This window comes from Anneissia japonica, unplaced genomic scaffold (assembly GCF_011630105.1).
Source record: "Anneissia japonica isolate Jap-2015-1 unplaced genomic scaffold, ASM1163010v1 scaffold7731_len1735946_cov199, whole genome shotgun sequence".
NCBI classification, from domain to species: domain Eukaryota; kingdom Metazoa; phylum Echinodermata; class Crinoidea; order Comatulida; family Comatulidae; genus Anneissia; species Anneissia japonica.
Genome location: NW_022758997.1, coordinates 1,447,809 through 1,473,371, shown reverse-complemented (window position 1 = coordinate 1,473,371; position 25,563 = coordinate 1,447,809). Strand labels below are relative to the sequence as shown.

The 25,563-nt window shown below is 36.2% G+C and overlaps 1 protein-coding gene across 1 annotated transcript in view; it reads right to left on the bottom strand.

The window, feature by feature from the left end:
* LOC117125502 (cytoplasmic dynein 1 heavy chain 1-like) overlaps positions 1–25,563 on the bottom strand; it is a gene marked incomplete in the record, with an annotated part of 58,601 nt that overhangs the window by 10,147 nt on the left and 22,891 nt on the right. Inside the window, 42 exon segments of the mRNA XM_033272006.1 lie at positions 2,117–2,291; positions 2,834–2,928; positions 3,325–3,459; positions 4,149–4,314; positions 4,474–4,561; positions 4,711–4,861; positions 5,227–5,373; positions 5,898–5,967; positions 6,377–6,561; positions 7,001–7,240; positions 7,572–7,787; positions 8,718–8,835; positions 9,313–9,508; positions 10,342–10,495; positions 10,740–10,919; positions 11,204–11,395; positions 11,549–11,642; positions 11,744–11,958; positions 12,204–12,461; positions 12,593–12,688; positions 12,843–13,029; positions 13,176–13,505; positions 13,655–13,808; positions 14,050–14,224; positions 14,572–14,805; positions 15,520–15,687; positions 16,089–16,292; positions 16,446–16,658; positions 17,052–17,447; positions 17,572–17,784; positions 18,027–18,210; positions 18,383–18,620; positions 19,268–19,427; positions 19,852–19,952; positions 20,436–20,718; positions 20,917–21,117; positions 21,598–21,949; positions 22,056–22,229; positions 22,493–22,659; positions 22,783–22,929; positions 23,202–23,411; positions 23,938–24,048. Of these exon segments, the coding sequence (XP_033127897.1) occupies positions 2,117–2,291; positions 2,834–2,928; positions 3,325–3,459; positions 4,149–4,314; positions 4,474–4,561; positions 4,711–4,861; positions 5,227–5,373; positions 5,898–5,967; positions 6,377–6,561; positions 7,001–7,240; positions 7,572–7,787; positions 8,718–8,835; positions 9,313–9,508; positions 10,342–10,495; positions 10,740–10,919; positions 11,204–11,395; positions 11,549–11,642; positions 11,744–11,958; positions 12,204–12,461; positions 12,593–12,688; positions 12,843–13,029; positions 13,176–13,505; positions 13,655–13,808; positions 14,050–14,224; positions 14,572–14,805; positions 15,520–15,687; positions 16,089–16,292; positions 16,446–16,658; positions 17,052–17,447; positions 17,572–17,784; positions 18,027–18,210; positions 18,383–18,620; positions 19,268–19,427; positions 19,852–19,952; positions 20,436–20,718; positions 20,917–21,117; positions 21,598–21,949; positions 22,056–22,229; positions 22,493–22,659; positions 22,783–22,929; positions 23,202–23,411; positions 23,938–24,048 (7,773 nt within the window).

The following is a 25,563-nucleotide window of genomic DNA, read 5'->3' as shown; positions in this document are numbered from 1 at the left end:
TCACATACAGTAATAATCAAGGTATATTCATTATTCTTCAGAATAATTAATATACCTTGATTATTACTGTATGTGACAGTAATAATCAAGGTATATTCATTATTCTTCAGAAAAAATAAAATATAAATTTATGAAAACAATCAAATTCACTGCAATTTTCTTGGGATGTATTTGAAACACAAGAATAAATAAAGATAAATGGCTAATAAAAACAATAAGGATTTAAGATTAAGAATTCCCATGATTTGAAAAGAATAAAAAATATTTTACATTGTACTGTATACCGTGAGTTCTCCTGGGGTATAACTCTTCACTACCTTAGTGTAACATAATAATAAAAACAACATGCCATGCTTTTCACACACGTTAAGCTATACTAATGTACGGATTCTATACTCTCCTTTGTTTAAAAAAAATGTTAGAAAATACATGCAATGTGAAAGAAGGTAAATTCAGAGAACAAACCCCTAAAAATATTCAAAACAACACCTACAGCACCTTTTAAAGTTAAAAAATGATAACATAATAAACTTATTAAGAATAATAATAATAGGTTTTAGAGTATTGGACATCAAGAAAGTAGAGAACCAACAATTTACAATATTAATGTTACATTTATACATTATTAATGCTACATTTATACATTAATAATGCTACATTTATACATCATTAATTTATTGCCCCTAAAGCCAACATTTCTACTAAAACTTCAACACTACTAAAACCTGTCAATAAATCATGTGACAAAAATATGCAGGCCCCTGAGGAAGTATTCATTAAAACTAGTATTACTAATGATCTGGCAAATAAACCTAACCACATTTGCTCAGTCTGCTAAACTGGTGGTAGCTGTTTGTGTGCTGAACCGTGGAGGTCCCACTTCAATTCCATCCCATCCTCTCCTTAATTTTCAGCTGGCAGTCTTAAATAAAAGAGCGCATCATCTTTTTGAAGGACCATTTAAGCTGTTGGTCCTGTGCATTATGGCTATGTACACAATAAAGAACACAGTAAACTGTTTGGAAAAGTATATGGTGATGTCTCTCAGCCTACTGCTCAATCACCACCAGAAAGACCCCCACTGGAAATCTTCAACTTTCATAGGTTATCCTACGTGTTCACACTGAATGAATCCTATCCAATCAAATTAAGGTTTCTACTTTTACTTTTTGGTAGAGAGAGAGAGACATTGTTTATATAGTGCCAACACATGTGGTCATGACACAAAGCCCAAAGCCTACACATCAAATGACATGCTTCCATACACCAATATGGTGAGCAATACCAGGACTTATCATATTAAAATGTAACATACCAGTAATTAGATCTTCGACTCTAAATTAACATAAATTTACATATATTTATAAGATGATTCTTGAAATAGGTGTTCTGCCACCAGCATACAACCACCAAAAAAATTAAAAATTGGTAAAAAAAGAAGTTAATGATGAATGCAATCAAGTTGCTTGTTACTAACCCTCAGAGTACATGAGCCAAACTCAAGGTTAACCTGATCGTATTAACATTTGTAAAATAAAAACAACAATGACAAAAAGGAAATTAGTTAAAATAAGTAGTAGTCTTTACATGTACATTCAAGAATATAAAATAAAAAATGTTTTATTAGCAAGATCATATCATGAAATTAGTGTTTTCTTTTAATATATATTCTTTATCATGACCACTGTACATACAAAAACAACATGATTTAAAGAGATTTTGCAAAACAGCCCACATAAATATAGATTAAAAGCTTCATTAATAACAACTAAATAAGGTTTAAATAAAATGGCAAAATACACAAAATAAACAAGTTAGAAATGATTTGCATTAGTGACAAATGCCATTACAATATTTACATCTTTGTCCTCAAACATTCTTCTAAATATATCATGAAGTTAGCAACAAATTACAGTAATGACTAACAAAATAATAATGTAAAACATTCTTCTAAATATATCATGAAGTTAGTAATGAATTACAGTAATGATTAACAAAATAATAATGTAAACAATAAATAAACTGCTGAGGACAGCCATTAATACGGTACCCGTTCATCAATACCTGATGCTGGGCGGGAGACAGGTGAATATATGAGGAAATAAAGTACACTTACATCTTTGGAATTGACCCATTCAAAGAGCCCCTTGAAGGCTGGTAAGTTTGTCAGACGCATCATGGCCGCCACCTGATCAGTTGTTAGATTCTCCACTTTAGGGAGCTTCTCTGATTTAAGGGAATGCTCTGCACCTCTCAGGAAATGATCAAACTCCACATTGTAATCAGGCTCACTAGAAAGTTGGATGAAAATTCCACAATTTATTTTTTTTAACAGTACAAGGAAACATATTTTAGGCAGCATTGTGTGTTTGTGGGACAACACGTGTGTTTGTGAGACCGGCGCATATTCATGGACCTGTTCTGATTGGATAGTTAAGTTTCATTGTCCATTGTTCTCCATCGTAATGAAAAGCACATTCTGTCATGTATGTGTAAGGGTCTGTCCACACTATCAAATTTAATTTAAAAAACTGAACTGTATGCCCAAATATAGTCATGATGTGCCTATACATGGTCATGATGTGATGTCATCATGACCATATTTAGGCATGTTTTTTTCAAATAAAATATTAGTCTCAACAGAGCTTAAAGGACTGACATGTTGCATTAAGTTGTGTCCACTATCAGACTAATACCATTACCAGTGTGTAATATCAAATCATCATGTCCATATATATGTGCAATATGACATCATCATAAATGGGCAAATTAAATAACAGAAAATTTTGGCCTAGGTGCTGATATGTAAATAAAATTAATTTAATTGTCCTACCTTGAGATACCTTTCAGATGGATTCGAGACAAGAGGATGCCAAACATGATGTGATCCTCATGGAGCATTCCATGTGCTACACGGTTAAAGGACATCTACAGAAAAACAACACCAAAGATGAGAGTGCCAATCAATCAATCAACCACATCATCATTCATGTAATAAATTTAACTCATAATATTTCTATATTACTTTTTATTTTAATGTTCTTTTTTTTAAGTAATATCATGACAAATTACGGTTTTCTCGAAATTATAACAGAAATAATGACAAAAATGATTAGTTTTACCCAAACCAAAGAATGAGCCATATTAAAAAAAAAAGTAAAATAATACTATCAATATAAATTCCAATACAAAAAAGACAATGGCTTCAGAAAATGGGTGCATTATATTAAAAACAATAGAGCATGTTAAGTCTTCATTAAAAGTGATGACACTTGCTATGCTATCAATCTGAAATCAATTCAGTTTGGATTTTGTGTCTCTCACCTGGAATAGGTCTTTAGTAATGATGGAGAGGCGTGAAGAGTGCTCGGTGACTCCTTTCAGGTGCTTGTTCTCAGACAACACTGCATGGAACATCTCCAAGAAGAACTGCAGTGAAAACTGGTACAAGAAATGCACCTACACAAAAATTGATCAAATTAAATTATATTTCAGGAAAAGTCATACACAAAAGAATATATTAGACTATAAAATATATAAAATAGTATTTATATAATATGATTAAAATATTGACAATATATTACAATATTTTCAAAACATTCAGATATTTTAGGTGAACCAAAATTTATCCTCTTTACCTGTAACAAATATAAACACCCTGCACTCAAGATCACTGTGATTGGGTGAGATGAGTGGCCAAACAGTAAGGAAAGGGCTCCACTAACTACGGCCACATCATCAGCGCTAGTCGATATGCTCCTTGTCCAGGATTTGGTTGCTAGAACTAAGTCTTCTCAAATAAGGACTTACAATGGCTTGTGTGCAATTTAAAGAACGAAGAGTAGGGAGTTACCCCGATGCTACAGTATATTTCAGCCCTATTGTTTTGGAATGACGTGGATATGATGCTGCGCTCATCAGTGGCTTAGTAGTCATAAACCACACCCATATGCAATTTAGCATAATGACGCTGTGAATTATGGGTTATTCTCCTACCTTAACCTTTAGTTGTAAAGCACCTGAATATTGGGATATAGCTAATACCATACACTATTACATGATTGCTGAATGGATGATTCTATTATTTTCAAGAGTGTTTAAGACAAGTCCTACAAGTTTGTAGGTCTAATAGTAACATAAAATCTTACCAGATTGAGGGCCTCCAGTGTAAAGTAAATGCTGCTACATGACTGAGCGAGGGCGTTGTACTGTTGAGAAACTGTTTCTACCTCTGCCATCACAACATCAGTCTCCTCAACCTTTTTAGTGACATCAGCGGCTTCTTTTTTTAGGGTTTCTAAAGTAGTGATAATGCTGCACAAAAAACAAAAGCAACAGTGTAGTAGGACTATCAATATCTAATGCAATGAAAGAAGGGTATGACAAGTCACATGATGATCTACATTGGCTTTGTTAAAACATGAATATTACAAAATTTGAGCAATTGAAACAAATTTCACACTACTATCATACCTATCATCGTCAAGGATTCGACCTTTGACATCATTTAGGGCTTGCAACAATGATTTCTCCAAGTGGCGTAGACGCAGAGCAAACTCTCCTAAAAGAAAAATTGGAATGGAGGTATTTAGTAAAACACAAAAAAATGTTGATATCCTGAATTTAATTTGATGCTTTAAATGTTTTATCACCTTGAATAACCTTAATTAAAGCCTTCCATATACATTTTTAAAGTAATACTCTACTCACCTTGCAGTTTGAGAAGATCTGATCGTTTCTCATCAATATCTGGTCGTTCAGATTTGAGTACCTCGTTCAAGCACTGGCTCTGCAGACTGCTTCTGGTCACAGTGAAGTTGACAAAGGTTACTCTGGAGCAGATATCGGGAGCAAACTCAACCTATCATATGGAAATTTATTGAAATAGGATAAGACACAATAATATGAGGAGATCATGCATATTTGCAGGCTGCCAGGTTAGTGTGGATGAGACACAAAATTTGTAAGTTTTTAGGTGATGCCAGGGCTGGAGTAGATGAGATGAGTATTTACTGCACCCGAGAGGGCAGCCGGGCTGGCATAGATGAGGTGAATATTTGCTATGGGGCTGCCAGGCTGGTGTGGATGAGTATTTGCTATGAGAATACCAGGCTGGTGTAGATGAGAATTTTCAATAGGGAATGCCACGGCTGTTGTGGATGAGACAAGTATTGTACTAAGAGGGCCACCGGGCTGGCATAGATAGACAAATATGTTCTAACTTACTGTTGGATCTCTTGTCGACAGGAAGATGGTGAATGATGGTGACAAGTCAATATCCTGGTCGCCTAGCGATATCAGGACACGACCACCTGTTCTGCGTACTTCTCGATTCAGCACAGGATTCAGGATAGGATCATAGCTCTCAACATCCTATTAAAAAAATATAAGCAATATCTGATATATTGGTCAGGTGCTATTCCTGTAACCTGTTATCACCTGTCTCAGGGGTTACATCAAGAATATTTCCAAGATTGTAGTAACCAAATATTGTAGCAAAGTTTTGGCTAGCATTTTGTCAGAACCAACATGCATTGTCAAAAAAGTTTTCAAAATGTTTGAGTAACCCATACATCCATAAACTTCAAGAGATAACCTACACACTAACATAGCATTATTTACAATTTATCCTCACATAGCATATGATATAGGAGTGTTGAAGCTTTTTCCACACAATCAAGTTTAATAAAAGAAATACCTGAGACTTGCCTATATATTGTTATAATTATGACATTAAAAACCCATATATATGTGTGATTTGACATTATGTTGACCATACATTAGCAATTCAAATCAGAGCATTGGTTTTCGAGCCTTAAGTATGGTGTTTTATTCAAGGACACAAGCGTAATGCACAACAAGGATTCAAAGCACTTGATCTGTAGGAAAGCAGTTACCTGTACAAGAAGTGGATTGCCAAATCGAAGGGAACTTTCCAAGTTCTTACGGAAAGCATCATCCAGGAAACTGAAAAAACAAAAGAGGAAATTTACTTAATAACATATGCAAAGGTGGTCTAAGGAAATACCACTTAAACTTTCAATTAGGCATACAAAGGGGTCATGTCCTAATTTCAAAATTAGGTCATCAGTCTAAAATATTGCAGAACGCTGGCTGGCATAAATGACAGTTTCTATATTGTGGGTATAGACCATTAAATTGGTTGGTAATGAATGTAAGTGTTTTGGTAGCAAAAGTTATTTAAATCAACAAAAAAATGTTTAAATGTGTTACGTTTTTCTCAGATTTAGCCACCAACAGTACAAGTTTACAACTAACTTGATCGAAATAACAATTTTCTTATGACTGTATCCGACCAACAGTTAATATCTAATTTGGAGAGGAGGACATTGAATCATCGAGTATTCTACAGTACCTGGTCTTGGAGATCTTCTTGTCCCTGTACTCGTTGAGGAGAAACTCTGTAGCTTGTCCTGATGGATCGATGATCAACGGATAACGATTGAATCGTTGCAACATGATGGCGTTTTCTGTACACAGATCATCCTTGGGCAAGGCGTTGGTCTGCCAGCGCAATCGCTCATCGGCATTTGATAGGTACTGCAGAGATCAGAAATCTTTGTTGTATGCCCATATATAGTCATGATGTGCCTATATGGTCATGATGTGATGTCATCATGACAAATATAGGCATGTCTCTCTTTATATATAATGGAATGGGAAGAAAATAATTCTAATGGTACTGTATATGTCAGTCTAAACCACTTTGTACTATGGGTTTGTGAAATAAAGGCATAATATATCATTATTACAGCTATTTTTATTTGATTTGACTTATTTGATATCATAAACAAAGGTAAAGTCAAAAAGTATATCTGAGATACCCCACTCCAAAGCAGTCCCAATCTTTGTCATATATCACTTAAATAAACACCAATAATAATGTCTAAGCACACGGCATTTACGCAATAAACTGATCACTTTCTCATATTATGTGATACCACAGCCACTCAATGTCTACCATCCCCTGTACACCTACCTCAACTCTAGCTATATCATGCCTGTATTTGATGTGAGCTTGCTGCAAGTGGGCGGACCATGTGCTGAATAGGTTATGCCTCATCTGTTGGTCAAAGTAACCGCCATAGGCCATAAAGGCCGAGGACAGCAACACGTCACCGAGGATGGTGCTCATCTGAGCCTTGAACGATTCACTGCTAGTCTCCCATCTCTTACTCTCCATTGACAGACTACGCAAGAGGGCTGTGCTGCGGTTCACCTAATTGGAAATCAGAATGAAAAATTTGTTTTTTTAGAAAATATAGTGTATCGTAAAAAAACTAACAAACAAATTAAGAGATAATAATATTAAAGCATTAATTCCATATGGTCAAATGATATTATCCATCCTGAAATAGATCATAAAAATGTTAACATCCTGAGCTCTGTATACCTGTAATTGGTTGTAATGTAGTGCTTGCTTGTAGCACATTCCATTGGATGAATTGAAGCATGAAACTATCAGTTATTAATTATTCTTGTTATTACTTAAATATTATATTAAATTCACTTCGGTTAATTTGGATGCTAGGCTGCATTCCCCCACATACCTTTATTTCAACTGCCTCCAACGTGGACTTGATAGCCTGCGCTTGACTAATCAGCTGCGCATATTCCTCTTTGTATCTAGCAATGCTACGCTCTAGACCATCGATCACTTGATTCACTTCATCCATTTCTCGCTTGTTCTCTTCTGCTTTCCCTTCGAGTTCCTTCAGTTGGTTACGCAGTGGCTCCACACGGTGAAGCATCTCCGCATAACTTATCTGAAATAATAAAAATAGTGAACATATTTTTAAGACTTAAGCCCGGCGCTCCCGCTCCCGACGATCGTTGCTGATGCGATTCAATGGAGGAGATAATGCCCCAACGCACGCGCAACAAATTGATTTTAATGACGATCTTTTTGGACTGCCACTGACAATCAGCAGACGACGTTACGTCATCTACTGCTCACAGGGTACGGAGTAGGATTCGTTGGCCAACAGTCTTACGATACAGTGAGTGTCGGGCTTCATGAACAAGAGCGACCGTTCACCGCTTTGCGCATTAAACTGAGGTTACCTCTATTCAGCGTTTAACGCTTCGCGTATGCACCTTTCAGACAAGGCTTTATGTTGACACTATTAAAACATGCTTAAATCATGGACGAAATATCCTCCATGCTTAAATACAGTACACAGTGGCGTAAGTTATTATACTGGGTTCCACAAGAATTCATAATAAAAAAAAATTTTTAAAAAAAGTAAAAATAAATTGTCTTAAAATTGAAAAAAAATTTAATACCAAGACACAATTCGAACACACCACCTTTACTTCTTTAGAACACATCGTTAACCGACCGCGCCATCAATGCGACGTCCCTATTAGTGGTAATGGCAGTAATTTACAGTCCTTGCCCCTGTTTTGTTTTGTAGGTGTAGAGGGCACCCTTGGGTCAAACTTAAAAAAGAGGCCATGAATGTTCTTTTGGAAATAATCTCTAGTTTATGTGTACAAAAAGTCCATTTGAAACTGGCGACGCTGGACGCTCTTTAAGTTCTGGTTAACAACAACAACATCAACATCAAATAGCAGTGAGGTTCTGGTGTCTGCCTTGCCCGGACTCAAAAACGGTTTAGCACAAAGACAATTAGTAAGGCTTAACAGATTTTGATGTAGATAATTAATATGTTATTAACTTCTACTAGCCCTACCTGTGCAATTGCCCACTTCACAAGTGGTCCACATGCTAAACTGGCCCTGTTTACTTTCTCAAAGTTGTAATTTGGATCACTGAGGTACTTAGACTGGATGGTCTTGCGGATCTGTTCACTGAAGATAAATCAAATTTATACGAGTATTTGAATCTATAGGAAAGTCTGACACCAAACAATGTATTAATATATACTATAAATTTATAATGATGATCATTATCACATAATGTAGACTTATCATTATCATATAATGAAGATTAATAACATTTGAAAGTAGAGTACAAAGTACCAAGCTCAATTTGATGTACACCTACTATCAGAAGAAACTATTCAAATATTTTAAAAATTAATAAATTGTAAGCACAAAATAAATTATTTGTTATTTTTGTCTTATGTAAACTACCCTACACCACACATTCTCTGTCTCTTTTCATAACTAGATGAAAAACCTGACAGTAGCAGAAATCAGTTTATCTAAGAAATCTTATTTATAATACAATAATACAGCAGCAGATAGGAATATGTCAGCTAATATTTGATTTTCTTTCATTACCTTTCATTAATGTCTATTATTAAAAAGTAAGTGACAACTTACGTGATGTCCTCTGTTGAGAAATTTACAATGGTGCTTATAAAGTTATCCTTGATGATGATACCACGGATGGCTTTCCAATCGGTAGTGTATTGGCCGAGGAGGAGACAGATAGACTCCAGGGTGAGTTTGATTGCAGCTGGAGGGTTGCCCATAGAACGCACCTCAACCAAATGGCTCTTTTTAATGCCCTTCACAGCTGTTATAGAGTAAGCGACAATGTAAATGGTCAATGTGAGACCGACACACACATCCACTCTCAACCACACTCCCACACAAACATATATACATATCCAATCACCCCAAAAAATAGACGCTTCATTTTTCTTATGTATAATCTCAACTATCAATCAATCACTCCAGCAATCAATCAATCAATAAACACACATTTGTATAGCGACAGTATCCATGGCACAATGGTAATGGTTAAGTGGTTTGGTGCAGTTGTTGGGGTTCTGCTTCTTAACTTTGAGGTCAGAGGTTCAATCCCTCGCCGTGCATTTTGCTTGTGTCCTCACTTTACTTAAGGTTGTCCCTCTCCACCTTGGAGTACAAGTGGGTTGTAGGCTTAAACACAAAATGCACTGATTACAGCTGCAACATTATGGAATTCTCCCAGGGAGCTGAGTACAGTATGTGTTCCATATGTGCCTGCTCCAATGACTGGGTGTAATATTGTGAAGTGCTTGAAAGCCTTGTAGGCATTAAGCGCTATAAATTAAGTCCAACATATTTTTATTATGATTAAGTGCTAATTACTCATTTTTTCAATGGTGTTTACCAATAACTAAATGAAATTATTCCTTACAACATGGAATGAGGGACATTTTTTTTTTTGCTTTTTTACCCACACTCAACAGCCTACCCACCTCAACAGTCTCCCTACAGTACCTCAACAGTCACCCAACTTAAATTCCCTCTCTTCTGTTAAAACACCCTTCACCATAACACCTTTACTTCACCATACACCATTCCTTCACCACATTATTATCTTAAACTCCTTCTGATACACCAGTGAATGATGTTAATCACCTTGCTGAGCATCTTGGACAGCTGGTTCGACCTTTGCGAGGTCAGACATCACAAAGTTTCTTGTTTCTTCAATCTCAGCTGTCTGTTTAGTGAGTCTTGCTTGGATCTCCTGTGACGTTACTTTCTTCTTCTCAGCTTCTTGTTGATCTTTCACCTAAAAATAAAACACCAATACTATTAACAAGTCTAAACTGAGAAAATTGCAGTAAATATGGTTTGATTAAACATAGGCAGGCAACAAAATCAGCTTCAAATAATATAAACACAAGCTACAACTAAGCTACTGAAGATTTATCAATTTTTTAAATACATCTAATTCACATTTTTTCTGGAGAATGTTTGTATTTACATTCTGAGAAGCTAATGTGATATACCATGTGACTCATCATGTGGCTTACCATCTGCTTTAGCTTGGCATTAGCAGCTGAATTCTTTGCTTCCAATTCGTTCCTCTTCTGAGCCAGGCTCTTCCTCATCTCTGCCACCTGGTCAACAGTTTCTTTGATCTTCTGTAGTCCAACATTCAAATGGAGCTGTTGCTCTTCCAAATCTGACCGCTTCTCATTGTAGAGCTTTACCTGTACATCACATTAACAGTTAAAGGTCAATTCTCAAAGTGTATGCTGTCACATGACCAATTAAAGGTCAATTCTCAAAGTGTATGCTGTCACATGACCAATTAAAGGTCAATTCTCAAAGTATATGCTGTCATATGACCAATTAAAGGTCAATTCTCAAAGTATGACTAAATAAAGGTGAATTCCAAAACTTCCTTTTTTTAATGTTTTTTTTTATTTTAAAGAATGACTGAGAAGTAAAAAATGTGTAACCAATTAGGTCCAAACAGCAAATGATAACTTACGTAGTGGTTGATGAAGTCCAGATAGTGTCTTGGTGTGATGGCCATCACACGACCACCACGCTTTTGCAAACGGCTGTTAGCCTGGTGGAGGGTTTGATGTACAAAGACATACGCGTTGATGATGGCTTCCCGGTGAGTTGGAATTTTTGGCAGGTCATCCAATGCCTTCGGGAAATAGTCTGGTACTCGGTACTAAAATTCAGAAATAAGAAAAATCCATAAATAATCAAGAAAATGGTATCACCACCCAGGAAAAAATTTAAAAAAAAATCAAGGCCAATAAAAAGTAAGAGGCAGTACTTGAGTAAAATTATTATGATAGTGGATTATGCAGCATTTACTTACATCTGATTTGTCAAGATCAACCTTGTTGGTAAACTCTTTACCAACTTGATAGAGGGCATGATTGGACCAATCACCAAACCAATTCAACACACACCTGAAAAAAATATAGCAAACAGATATTTAAGTATAAAGTAAAGAAATCCAAACAACCACCTAAAGTCCTTTTTATCATGATCATCTGGTTTAGAAATGTACCTGTTGAAAAGAGCTGGAGATGTTGCGGCTCGATCCTTGAGGCCTTCTGACGATGGGTTCATTGTGAACACCACATGGAGATTCTTCATCACCTGTTCTGTGAACCATTTATACAGCTCCTCGGTGCTGTCCAACATCAAGCCTTGTTTCTGAGATCCTTCCTTACATTGTGTCATCAAAGTTGTGTACTCGTCTCCCTCAAACAAACCAGGAACCTAGAAAACACAATTAGATATTGTACATAAACAACTTAGCAACATCAAAAACAAAATGCCAACAAGATTAGCAGCAGCAGCAACAACAAAAGTATTAACAGCAGCATTGTCAACAATAAAATACAGTAAAAGTGAAGACAATAAAAATCAATTTCATGATTTTAAGCAATAATTTTGATTTTAACAATTGCCTTCATTTGCTAGTCGTATTATCATTTAACTTGGAATATAGTCAATAAGCTGACCTCTCCATTTGCTAGTAGTGTGTTCATCCTCTCCAGGAAGCTTGAGTCAAGAACGTTTGATTCGTCCATAATGAAGCAGATCTTCTCGTCTTTGCAACCACTGCGACGCAATACTATCCTCAGGTCTTCGTCAAAGTCTTCTGCAGTGTATTTGCGATGTACCTTCACTTGAACGATGCTGAGTCCATTCATCCACGCAACAAAACGAGACAGTGTTGTCTTGCCTGCACCACTTACACCAATCAACAGTAAATGGCCCTAAGGAAGATAACAGGAATAATTATTACAATCTAATAACACACTATCGTACTTATGTTAATTATAGACAAGCGAGAGTTGCCAGAAAGTTGCAACACAGTCATGGTACTGCTGCTATACTTTGCACTTACTTGTGGTTGCTTGAAAATCCTGTCAATTCTGAGCACATGATCCAGTACCTCATTGAACAGCACTAGAGGTACATCCAATTCCTCTTCATAGAAGATCTGGTGATAAAAAAGCACACCTTTAATAATGAATTACCAAATTCTAAAATCAATTTACTACTTTAAAAGGCAACCCTTTCTTTTACACATATCTCCACTCACAATCATAACCATGAGCACCTCTATCATGATTGTTCACAAATCTAAACATTACCTTCAACCTAGCTTTAACATATTCGCGCAACTCTTCCTGGTCCACGGGTACGTAGTCTTTAGACAGCCAATTGGAGTAGAGAATCGGGCGCTTGAGGGCAGCAACTCTGTTGATGTTTGGAAAGTGCTTCAGTGCTACTACATCAATATTCTCCTCAGTCCATTGTCGTTCTTCATCCAAAACAAGTCTGGTTGATAAGGAAAACAGAAAGTTAAAATAAATGGAAATGAAAGATTATAGTATTAATAACAAAATTGGAATTTCACTATCTTGAAATTAACTTTCAATTGTGCTTGAATTATTATTGAAAAAATATCTAGATATTCATATTACCTGTCTTGAAACAGTCTCAATGCTTCATGTGCCCAGACACGCACCAAGCCTTCTACTGGTAGGGACTCAAGAGGGCGTAAAGCTTCAACAATACCACGAACCCAGCGAGTCATCTCACGTGGACTGTATATGTAGTGCGGCTGCATGTCCTGAGTGAACCTCTCTTGTGACATCATGTAGAACTCGACCATCGCATTTGTCAAAGGCTCCGAGTAGGTTCGCAGGCTTGGGATAAGACGCAGCATGGCACGGTTGAATGTGCCATAGATCTGGGCAAGAGATGCCGGGCCTGGATAATCAACGTACACGACTGGCACATGACGCAGGAATCTATTTATAGAACAAAGATAGCCATTGGTAATATATTTATAGAAACACTATATTGTAAATTATCAATACAAACTACCATCATTTATTGTTATGTGCAAATACAAGGTATATAGTTTCATGATAGGGGATTCTTTCATCACATTCTGTACCTGTGTGACAGTGGTTTTCTGCCAGGGTCTGTCGGTGGGTTACATGCTCCAACAAACTGAATTCTCTCAAACTTGACCCACTGCTCATCGGAAGTTCTGTAAAATCCACCATGCTCCAAGACTTGGCGCAAAAATGAAATAACCCGCTGCGTGCCTAAAAGAAAAATTGTAAATAACAATATGTTAAATGAAAATTGATAGTTTAAAACAGTTCTTATTTTTTATTTTGCCATTAAGACAATATACAGATCAAAATCCAAGAAGGCAAAAAATAACCAGTTAAAAGAAACTTTAGCTGTCAAGCCTGTCATTTCATGTCGTCATTGTTGTTATTGGGATCCAGTAATGCTAAATTAAACATACATATTTTCTCAAATACACTATGTATTTCTCACCATACTTATCCATATCAGGCAAGTTGATTTCATCACAGAATACTACCAGCCATTTGTTGAGCTGGATTGGGGACAGCACAATGCCATTAGGGGTGCGTCGGTATTCACAATAATGATCAAATGTCTTCAACATCAACTCTGGCGTGGTGGCGCTTGAGAAGTTCAAGCCAACAACCTGTAGAAACACAAATTCATAATTACCAATCTAACAATATTTTTAGCACCAATTACAAAATTGTGTATCACTGATCATAATTTCTCTTTCCTGAACAAAACCACCCAGCCAACCACGCAATTAGTATCATCTTGGATTATGCGGCTGAAATCTGGACCCTAGTGGGGCCTTTTTTAACATGGCCCTTCAAGGTCAGGCCCTTCGGCCCGGCTGGTGTAGTCACGCTGGTGCTATTCCTCTGTGTAATGAGCCAGAGAGCCTGTTTTGTTGCCTCAAATTACTAGCAAATTCCACAGTGACCACTGACAATTCCTAGGCCTTGAAATTATATGAATTGTACACTATACCTCCATATCAGGCAGGGCTCTGAGAGCACTGAACAGGGTCATAGTCTTGCCACTACCAGGGGGTCCGCAGAGCACCATGGGCTTGTGTTCATTCAGCCAGAGATAAAGTAGAGCTTCATGACGAACTGTGTCCAAGGTTGGGACGACGATGTCTGGTGATGCCACCTTGTGAGTCTCCACTTCTATCTGAGGTACCTTAGCTTGCCAGGGTTGCCATTCACCTGTGATGGCCACCTGTAGTTAAAGAAAACATTCACAAACCTTTTAATTATATATTTTAATTATTTTTACAAAAGTATACAGTCGGTTCAAATCTGTATAATAAAACAAAAACACAAACACAAAAGCTCTGTCTAGATTATCAAATTTTGCATGGTCATATTTAGTCATGATGTGCCTATATATGGTCATGATGTGATGTCATCATGTCCATATTTAGGCATATTACAAATGTGATAGTGTGGACAAGGCTTAGAATACAATATTACTAATTTAAAAAGATGAATGAAGCTACTCCAAATGAGAGACAGGGAAAATAGGGGTTTTATTATTATAAATTTCAAGCTTTCTACAGTATTATAAACAAAGATCTTAATGACACATTTAAAAAAATATAGGAACAATATTATTTATCACAACAAACTGCAGTGCCCAATGGAAGAGTATGTATTTACCAGATGACCTACCCTACTTCATTAAAATTGAAAGTGAATAATAAACAATTATCATATTTATTTTTCATTAAAAAATAAAATACAAAGTAATTCAATGATGCAGAATTATGTAAATGTTATCAAACATAACAGCCAAGAGGTTCTCCACAAAGGAAAAAAATATATATATTAAAAGGGACATGCACAATACTACAATAAGGTAAGATTAAAATGAACAATAATTAACAAGCCAATAAATAAACACAAATAAAAATAAACAATAAGGAAAACATACCTCAAAATCAATAACTGATGAGTTAGCCTGAGGTGGTAGTGGAATTGTCGTAGCGTTTCGTATAAACTCTCCCATCTGATCACGGTGTTTCATCTTACTATCGCCGGAGAACGCCCAGATTAACGAGAAAACCAAGTAGCGTACACTGTAACGTTCTAGTTGGTCTTGCTACAAAGGGGGAAAAAAAACATTTTTATAATTCAGTAGGTCATGATTAAGGTATACACATTATATTGTTGTCCAGAGTCGCATCAAATGACATGACAATACATAATATTTCAGCATAAACTCAGCAGGAATCTTTCAGAGTAAAGTTAGCATGGTAATCAAATTATTTAGTGTTTACTATAGGGAACAGCATGGTTACATATTTGTTTGTGTAGAAAAACCTAGATAACCTGTAATATAATTAATACTTTACATTACACTATTTGTCAATAATAGATCATGCACAATGAATGTAAACTTATGAGTTACAGTTCTGCAGCTAATAACCAAACCAATAAAATTATTCAAATACATTATATTTTAACGTTATTATCTAAACAACAATAAAATTGGCCACAAACCTGCATTGGAAAATCTGAGTGTGCATGGTTGTACTGGATAATATTTTTCACAGACTGGTTTAACATAGAAAAGAGAGAACCTAACGCTCTCAAACGGGTGAAATCCATGATATGCTCCTGAGTGGATGCGTATTCCAGGCAACGTATAACAAGGCCATCGGACGTAAAGTGTTGAGCAAGTACTGCCGCGACATCATTCTGAATCTGAGAAAAAGATATTAAAATAATAATAATTCAACAGCACTTTGATGTTGTATTAAATCTTACAATGAACACTTCCAGGGTGCCAATAAAATTTTACAAATGACAAATCAGAACATGGCTAGGAATATGTGCAAACAAAAAAAAGAACTTTACCTGCATATTTGGAGATAGCACACCCTCCTTTTCATCACCTCTTCGTGGTTCCTCTTCTGCCTCTTCCAAGGGAATGTTGCGCAACTTTGTGAGAAAGTTCTCGCATATGATCTCCGTGCTGAGTACGTCTTCACTGAACCACACCATGCCACAACGACTGACAGTGGCCAGTGTGGCGTAGCGTAGGTCCTGTACTTCGAACATTACTCTCACCTGTAAGTTAATTTAGGCAATTAATTAATATCATTCATTATCATTATCTTTAATGATCCTTAATATCACTCTCCTGATGAAAAAACAAAATCTGTTAAGTCACCATCACCAATACCACCATCAACATCATTACCATTACCACACACTACCTACATTATCATCAACAGCAACCTCATATTTATTATTATCATTTACATCTTTTTAAGAATTATGAACATCATCATCAACACTAATAACCTTATAGTCAGTATATAAGTTGAAGTTAACCCCAACAAATAAAATAAAAATATCAATAAAAAGGTTAGTCATCGCAAAAAAATCCAAACCAAGAAAACCTATGAATAGCATGAATATCTGTACTCTGTAAAATAACATTTTTATTTGTACACTTACATTTGGTGGAAGGGCAAGACGTTCACCATTAGGTAGTGTCAACAATTTATTGTCATCAAGGACACTGTTTAGGTTTTCCACCCACTCTGGATCTACATCACCATCAAAAACAATCCACTGTCGTTTATTAATTTCACCTCGCACATTATCAATGATCTTTCGTAGAATGTGTGTAAATAGACCGTCTGTCCATTCTCTTGTATTCGGGTCAAGGATACCATACAGATCTTCTTTGGTCATAGCTTTTGGGTCGATAACATGTGCAACGCCTTCAACTCCTTCCAGCCTCTCCAGCGCTTTGAGAAGAGATCTCCAAGCAGTACTTTTACCACTACCACTTGGCCCAACCATCATTAGACCGTGGTTGAGATTGGATATCTGGTATAGCTGCAGAACCTATAGAAAATGAATCATTAAAAAAATTAAACAGTTTGAAAAAATTACTGAGAACATGTCAGGCTTACAAAAATAAAGTAAATACAAAACATACTGTTACTTAAATATATGCCTTAAATCTTACCTTTTCTACCCAGTTTGCCCCTGTTTCTTCCCCTTCACCATACACAAGGTGAGCCTCCTGACACACCCTTTGCAACTCGCGCCTTAGACCCTTCATCTCTGCCTGGGTGTAGGGGATCCCAGGGAAGACATCTGTCAACAGACTGTACAGCAGTGGGATGTCTTCAGCGACCAGCTTAGGAACCATTGTTTCACAAACACTCTGGATCAGAATCTGTAGAATAATGAATACATTAAAATGATTGACTTTATATTTAAGATACCAAACCTTCAAATTTTAACTGATTAATTGACAATACACAATTTACTCCATTCTAGTAACAAGGAGTCACAAACTGTTATTAGAATAAAACTAATTAAATTATAAAATTATATTAAGTAGATTTATTAACATTACCATAATAAGGTCCAAAATATAGAACATTATATATAATACAAAAAAGGGGAAAATTTCACCTCCTGCTCTGGCAACTCTTCTGCTATTTCACCCTCATTCACACTTTCTCCTCTTTCTCTTCTTTCCTCTTTGATGATCAGGATCCTGTCTCGTTTCACATTTCCGGCGCTAACCAGCACATACTTCAATGCACGCAGTCCAAAATCGTAGTGAGATTGCGAAGAAAGCTGTTCATCACAAAGCCTTGTGGGTAAAAAAAATTTATATTATTTTTATTACTACATTATTATTTATATTGTATGTTTCAATAAAGTTAATGGAGAAAACTTAAAATTATAAATTTACAGGTTAAGTTTTAAATAAAATTAAAAATTCTATTGAAAAAAAAAATGGTAAAAAGTATGAAAATATTTACTTGAAGAACGGCACGATCTTGGAGGCCAGTTTTTCTGCCATGCGGAATCCTTGCGAGTACAGCATAACTTCCGCAATGAGCTGCCGGTTGGGCTTAGTCATGGCCAAGCTGCGGAAGAGCTTCTTAAGATTGTCTGGGAGGTTGGATCGACCAGCATAGCCAGGATTCATTGTAATGAAGATGGCCATGTCTGGGTTTACCTTTACTTGTTTGCCTACTAATTCCACCTGGATTGCCTCTGAAAGAAGGAAGATGTGTGATGTTCATCAGTTTACCTTCTAATTCGAGAAACCTCTAATTAAATACAACATTTTTTAAAAAACCAAACAACAATTTCCAATCTATTAACACCAAGCTAACCGTCTATGTGGAGACTGAAGACATTTAGCTTAATATTAACATACATGTGATAAATCTGATAAGTACTGTATGACATGCAGGTGATACTATGATACATCTTATTTACTACAAGTGATATTTTGACTATTATTACTATGGTACATACTGTAGGTTAATTGCATTTATTTGATAGTGATATTGTTATCATTTCAACCATATTAACATACAGTTTATACTAATTTCTATATTGGCCTACTGTAGATATAAGATTACTATTAAGCTTTTTATATTCTGCAGGCTTTTCTTGCTAACATTTGTGCAACTGAATATCAAACCAAATTTCTGAAAGTATAAATAAAGTGAACTATGAACTACTACTATAATTATTACCATGATGCCAAGAGTATTAACTTACAGATGATACCTTGCTCACAATTATGCATATCTATTAACATGCAGGTAAAGCTAGGCTTGTTATAATAAAGCTTATTACTATACACATGATATTATGCTTATTATCATTAGGTGCTTTATGTAAGTACTCACCACTCGATTTTGCTGATGCTGCCTTCTCCTTCAAAGCCTCTTGAATTGTTTGGATTTGTTGAGAACAGGCAGACAACATCCTCTCCTCCAAACGGTTGAACTCATCAAAGCAGCCCCATGCTCCTACCTGACAAAGTCCCACAAAGATTCGTCCCATGGCCTACAAACCAAAGCATGGATATTATTAGAATTCAAATGTCAAATTAATTTATGCGGGTCGAGTGGCTGAGCAGTAAAGCAGCGGCGATACAAACTAAACAGTCATTGGCACTTGTCCAGTATTTCTCGTCTAGTAGAACCAAGTCTTCTCGGATAAGGACTTATTTTAAAGAACTTGTTGCATTTTAAAGAGCTTGATCGGAAGAACAGAGGGGCTGCCTTTATGCTATGGTCAATTTCAGCAACTGTCGTACAATGGCTTGTAATTCCAAAGACCGTTTCTTTACAGACCACGCCTATATGCAATTGAGTGCAAGAACTGTGAACTATGGGTTATTCTCCTAGCTTTACTTTTGACATTACTGAAGTAAATTTAATCGACTGCACCATGAGATTGTTTTAAATAATCATACTAAGACATGTACCTGAACATCAAAGTTTTCATCGCAATTGAATACTAATACGAATCGTCCAAGTTGGTTGCCAAGAGCTTTCACAGATTCTGTCTTACCAGTTCCAGCAGGACCTAAGCAAGTAAATCAATTCATTTCATTTCATTTATTTATTCCATCAATATATAAAATATATAATGTAAAAAATTCAAATGCCATAAAAAAATGTTAATTAGTATCTTGAATACAGGTTTCCTCCACCTGGAGACTAATTCTGGGACAAGGTTTTCAATGGTCTTTAGCAGCTTTGGTCTCTAATTTGAATAATAAAGATTTTAAAAAATTTGTTAATTTGGGATCACAGAAAACTGGTCTTTAATTGAGCTTTGGTTTCCATAAAAATCGGCTCCTTTGGCAACGCTGATTGGTCAGTTGAATCAGGGAGCGTTCCTGATTGCGTCGGCAACAGTTACGCAGTGCAGGGATTGCAGGGAAAACATTGTAGCGATTGTGTAGTGATTGTATGGAAACCAAGCTTAAGACGGAAACCTGCATAAACATATATAATCTTTTCCTTATCTGGAATGTATATAAAAATAAAGATTAAAAATATTTACCAAAAGGTGATCCGCCAAGTCGGCTCTCCAAGGCCTGGGTCATAGTAAGGTAGCAGCGGTCAGTCAGTGGTGTCTGGACAAGTTTATCATGCACACCAAGATACTCAAATCCATAATGGAATTTAGCATTGGCCATTCGGATGGATAGCTGCTCCAGGACTTCAGGGTTCTTCGGGTCAAAGTAGAATCGCATATGACACAGCCAGTCAAATGATTGTGGGTCGCATACGTTGTTCTTGATTAACTCGCGAGTTACATCACGTTGATGGACAAGTTCCGTGATCTGCGAAAGAAAATAACTATCAATATATTGTATTGTAAATCTTTTTACTGAAATCCAAGCTAACTTGGAATATTGACTACTCTTTTTAAAAGATCTTGTCTGCTGCCCGGCAAGCAGTAAATTTTTGTTGAATTACTAATTTCCTCGGAAGTAATTCTATTTTTAAATGTGATTCAGCAACATTTCATATTCACTTACCAAGTGTTCCAGCTTCTTTCGTCTGACTGGAGGCTGCTCTTGCAGAACTGAGTTGGCCAATACTTGCAGTGTTCCCTCAACTGTCTTCAAGACTTCCTGCATTGGGCCTAAGCCAGCAGATGGATTCTGTGACACCTTTGTCAGTGCCTTTTCCAAGCCTTCAGACCATGAGATCTGGGCTGATAGTACAGCTAACTGGGCCTAGAAAACAATAATATACTTTACACAGAGGTAGACGTTTCAAAACATTAAAAGAAATTAATTGAAAAATAAAATTGAATCTAACTTAGTTCTTGAATCTGTTGACATTTTTTAGAGAAGGATAAAGAATTTGCTGTTCAAGCACCTTTAAACATTTGTTATGGTTTTAGGCACTATACAAATTCCATGATTGATTGGTTCTTACAGGATAGAAACAAACTTAGTGATACTCTTTAAAGTAAGTCTCATTAGGGGGAAAAAAATATCTTAATTTTAAAAACTGTAAACCAGTTGCCTAGGCCTAGAAGAGAGGCAGGTTCCAACTGAAATTACGATTATGGCATCTCTAGATGGCCAGAAATTACACTGTCAGATGTAAATTTGTATATAATTCTCTTTACTTTTCAGAATCTTGAAAAATGGGCGCCAGGCTTGGTGCCCCCCCCCCACCCCTTCTTGAATCCGTCACTGGACACTTACCTGGTACTGATCAACCCATTCCAAATACTTCTCAGAGTTAATAGCACCCTCCTTGAACTGTTCAATGCCAGCAACGGCAGAGGCAAGGAGTTTAGCGAGAGTCAAGCGCATCTCGCTCTCTACCAACGTCAGCCATTCATTGATCTTGGGATGGTCTGTGATGGACACGGGAGTCTTGAATAGTACATCCTCACCCTCACGAGATGAGATTCCGTTCACAATGGTGGAATCCTCATTCAGGATAAGTGCAGCGATGCCTGCAAACATCTTCTTGAAATGCTTCTGGAGTTTCTCTACATTCTTGCTGTTGCCAATGATCTCCAGTAGATCTTCATCACCAACGAAGTAGAATCTGCAAAGTATCGAGAAAATATCTGATCAATATTAAATCTGTCTTAAAATAATAAATATCTAACAGTGTAATAAGGCTACAATAATCTTAAATACTTTCTTCTTACCTTGGGAATGATGATCTTTCCCTCTCCAGGTACTCTCCTAATGCCTTCTGGATCTTTCCTAGAAGATCAGCCAATCTCTCCAGTCCTTTTTGAACTCCTGGGATGTTGACTACATCAAGGACCAGTGGTGACTTTGCTACTTTCTTCATTAATCCCAAGAATTCATTGCTGATACTGAAAAATGTAAAGAGAGTTTATTAGATGAAGCTGACCATGACTATCTAAGCTTGTAACAGAGTAAGACTAGAATGGTCAGGTTCACAATAGAAATTTAGTATCCGGATCAGGAGCTAACTGTTAATGCTAACCATTACCACCCGTGTGAGAACCAACTAGCACTACCTGTTAGCAAGTTGAGCACGTTTCTATTATTAACCAATCGCATGTATTCTATTTAGAAATAATCTATCATTGCTCATCTTTACTCTCCCTCATACCTTGAGAATCGCTGGGTCTCTACAGGTAAGAGATGCTTGATGTCGGCACTGCCGGTGAAGATCCCTTCCAGGTACACCCAACGTCTTTGGACGTCGATCCATACATCAAAGATGGCATTGATGCGGTTCAGCTTCTCCTCCCACTGTAGAGACTCATCTTCAAATACCTTTCACATAATGAAAGCAACTATTTAAATGCTTGAAATAATAATTCGCATAAATTAGATTATTAGGTCATAGGTCACAGTCAATGGTTATCTGAACAATAGTAACGTAACAAAAATACCTACCCTGTAGTAAGGTGAGAGTTTCATTGCAGCGACACTGTTGATGTGCTCCTTAACTTTGTTGAAGAGATCATCCCATCCACGGATGATTCGGCATTTGTTCTGGTAATTAATCATGTCTAGTTCATATGACTGCCAACTTTCACGAACCTGTAACACAAATTTTCATTTTATTTTATATAATTTTCTAGGCATACAAGATGCTATACATAAACCAAGTGGCAATCCATTCACAAAGCAAACATACACACAAAATGCTTTAAATAAATTAAGTCTTATTATCTTAGTGAAGTTTCAACTGACATTTAACTAAAATTAAAATTTACACATTAATTGACACAAAATGGCTATGGTAAAAAAATAAATGCTGTTCTTTAACAACTCCTCAATATATGATATAATAACGAAATGAAACAACTCACTTGTTTTAAGAACTCCTCCAGAGCCATTTCACCCTGAGCAATGTTGATGACGTCCCTGACAATGGACTCATTCCTGAGGAGGTCAATATCCCAGACATGGCCTAGGGTCAGCTCTGCTAGAACCCAGTTGACGCGTAGTGACTTCATCAACTGCTTCCAGTGGCGTTCTTTCAAGGCCTCAGACTTCAATTCCACAATGTACATGTTAACCTACAGGAAACCAATCATTTTATTGTAATGTTATGATATTATGTTTTATGTTTATGTTTAGGTGGAAGAACTGTTATAAGTCTACTTTCACCTAATTTCCTCCACCTTGGTTACTATTGTTTATTCTATGTTGTGAGCTGATGCTGAATAAAATAAAACAAACAAATAAATAGGCTTAGATTTGTTTTTGTTCACCATCATCATTAAATAAACATATTAATCTTGAATTATATACTAAAATAGGCCTTTAAACTTTAATTAACCAAATAACAGGGAGCTAAGGATGTGTTCCATAGGTGACAGGGGTGCAGTTTGTTACAATATATGTTACATAGTTATATAATAATAATTATTATTATTATTCTTATTCTTATTATTACAGTATTATTAATTGGTACTCAAAACACAATATGATAGTAGTAAGAGGGAAACAACAATTTCTTAGGCATCTTATATTTATAAAACATAGCTTGCTACTTTACAACAGGAAGACAATAATTTCAGAAGGATAGTTTAAATCTTTTACCTTGGCAAAACCTTTGAGCATCTTCTGCACATGCTCATAGGAGGAATACTGACGAAGTCTGGCCGGCAGTTCTTTCATCTGAGCCAGGAGGCTGTCAATGTTCTGTCGAAGCTACAATAAGAGACACAAAATATACATCAATTACAGTAATCTATGATAGATCAATAATAATAATAACATTTATATAGCGCCACACATCCCACCAGGCACTTCTACCGTTTAAGCAATATAGATATGCATGGTCAATATTAATATAATGCAAACATTATGTTGACTATTAGAATAATTCTAAATTATAATAATAATAATAATAATAATAATAATAGCCGCACTGTTCTCCACTAGGACCAGATTAAAGAAATAATAAATGTTGATAAAAAGAAAATTTGAAAATTTAAGCATCCTGATTTCTCATCTTATGATTGGCTGGTTTCGGTGTGTAGCCAGATTTATATGCAGATTCATGTTCAGTGGCAATGGACCTTTCCACTAAGGGGCCCCCCTCCCTTACCACCCTAGAATATTGTTGCGAAAGTCCCACAAAATGACAGTGTAAAAACATATGCAAACATGCACGTTTGTGGGACAGTACACATGTTTGTAGGTTCTGATTGGTTATTTGTTAAATATGATTGACACAAAAGGTTCTATTACATTATATGTACATTTTCCATGCCTAGAGCAGGAACAGAGATACTGTTTGAACTGTAATCATGTTAATTCTGACCACACTATCAAATTTTATTTGAAAACAAACTGCTGTATGCCCATATATAGTCAGATGTGCCTATATATGGTCACGACGTGATGTCATCACGACTATATTTAGGCATATCACGTTTTCACATAGTTTGAACAGGGCTTTAGACATTTCAAATCCTAGCTTCCCACTTGGTACTGCGACATACTTTTCGTGGCTGGATGGAAAGCCAAGGCTTTTCCTTCATATCGTCGATACTTTCCCAGATCTTGGAGAGTTCTGACCACACACCCTTCAGGTCCTGGAGTTCTTCTAAGGCCACTTGCATTCTCTCTTCACTGTTAGTGAATGTGCCTATACAGGTAAGTAATAAGATAGATATAATTTTTAGCGAGTAGTATTGGTAAAATACAATAAACAGTATAGTAGAAATATGGTAGCAATGTCATCTTATTCTACAATTCTTCAAAAAAAATATACATCACTGTCAGACTTACAGTACAATGAAACCATTTGTTTGATTAGACAAATCTGAAGCAAACAAACATTATTATCTCAAACATATCTTACAATTAAATTATTTGTTTGATTAGACAAATCTGAAGCAAACAAACATTATTATATCAAACATGTCTTACAATTAAATTATTTGTTTGATTAGACAAATCTGAAGCAAACAAACATTATTATATTAAACAAGTCTGCTGAATCTACGAGACGCAAGTCTGGTTTTGTACGGCCAAGATTTAGAATGGTGCTAACTGTTGAATATATAGGCATACCTGCTTCTTTCAGTTCGAGAGCTTCTTTAGCTTTAGCAATGTTGTCTCTATCCTCTTTCAACCTGGCAAACTTTCCTTCGAAGATGGTCAATGCACTGGTTGCTGCGTCTGGCTTCAGATCACCCTGTTGAGTATTATCATTAA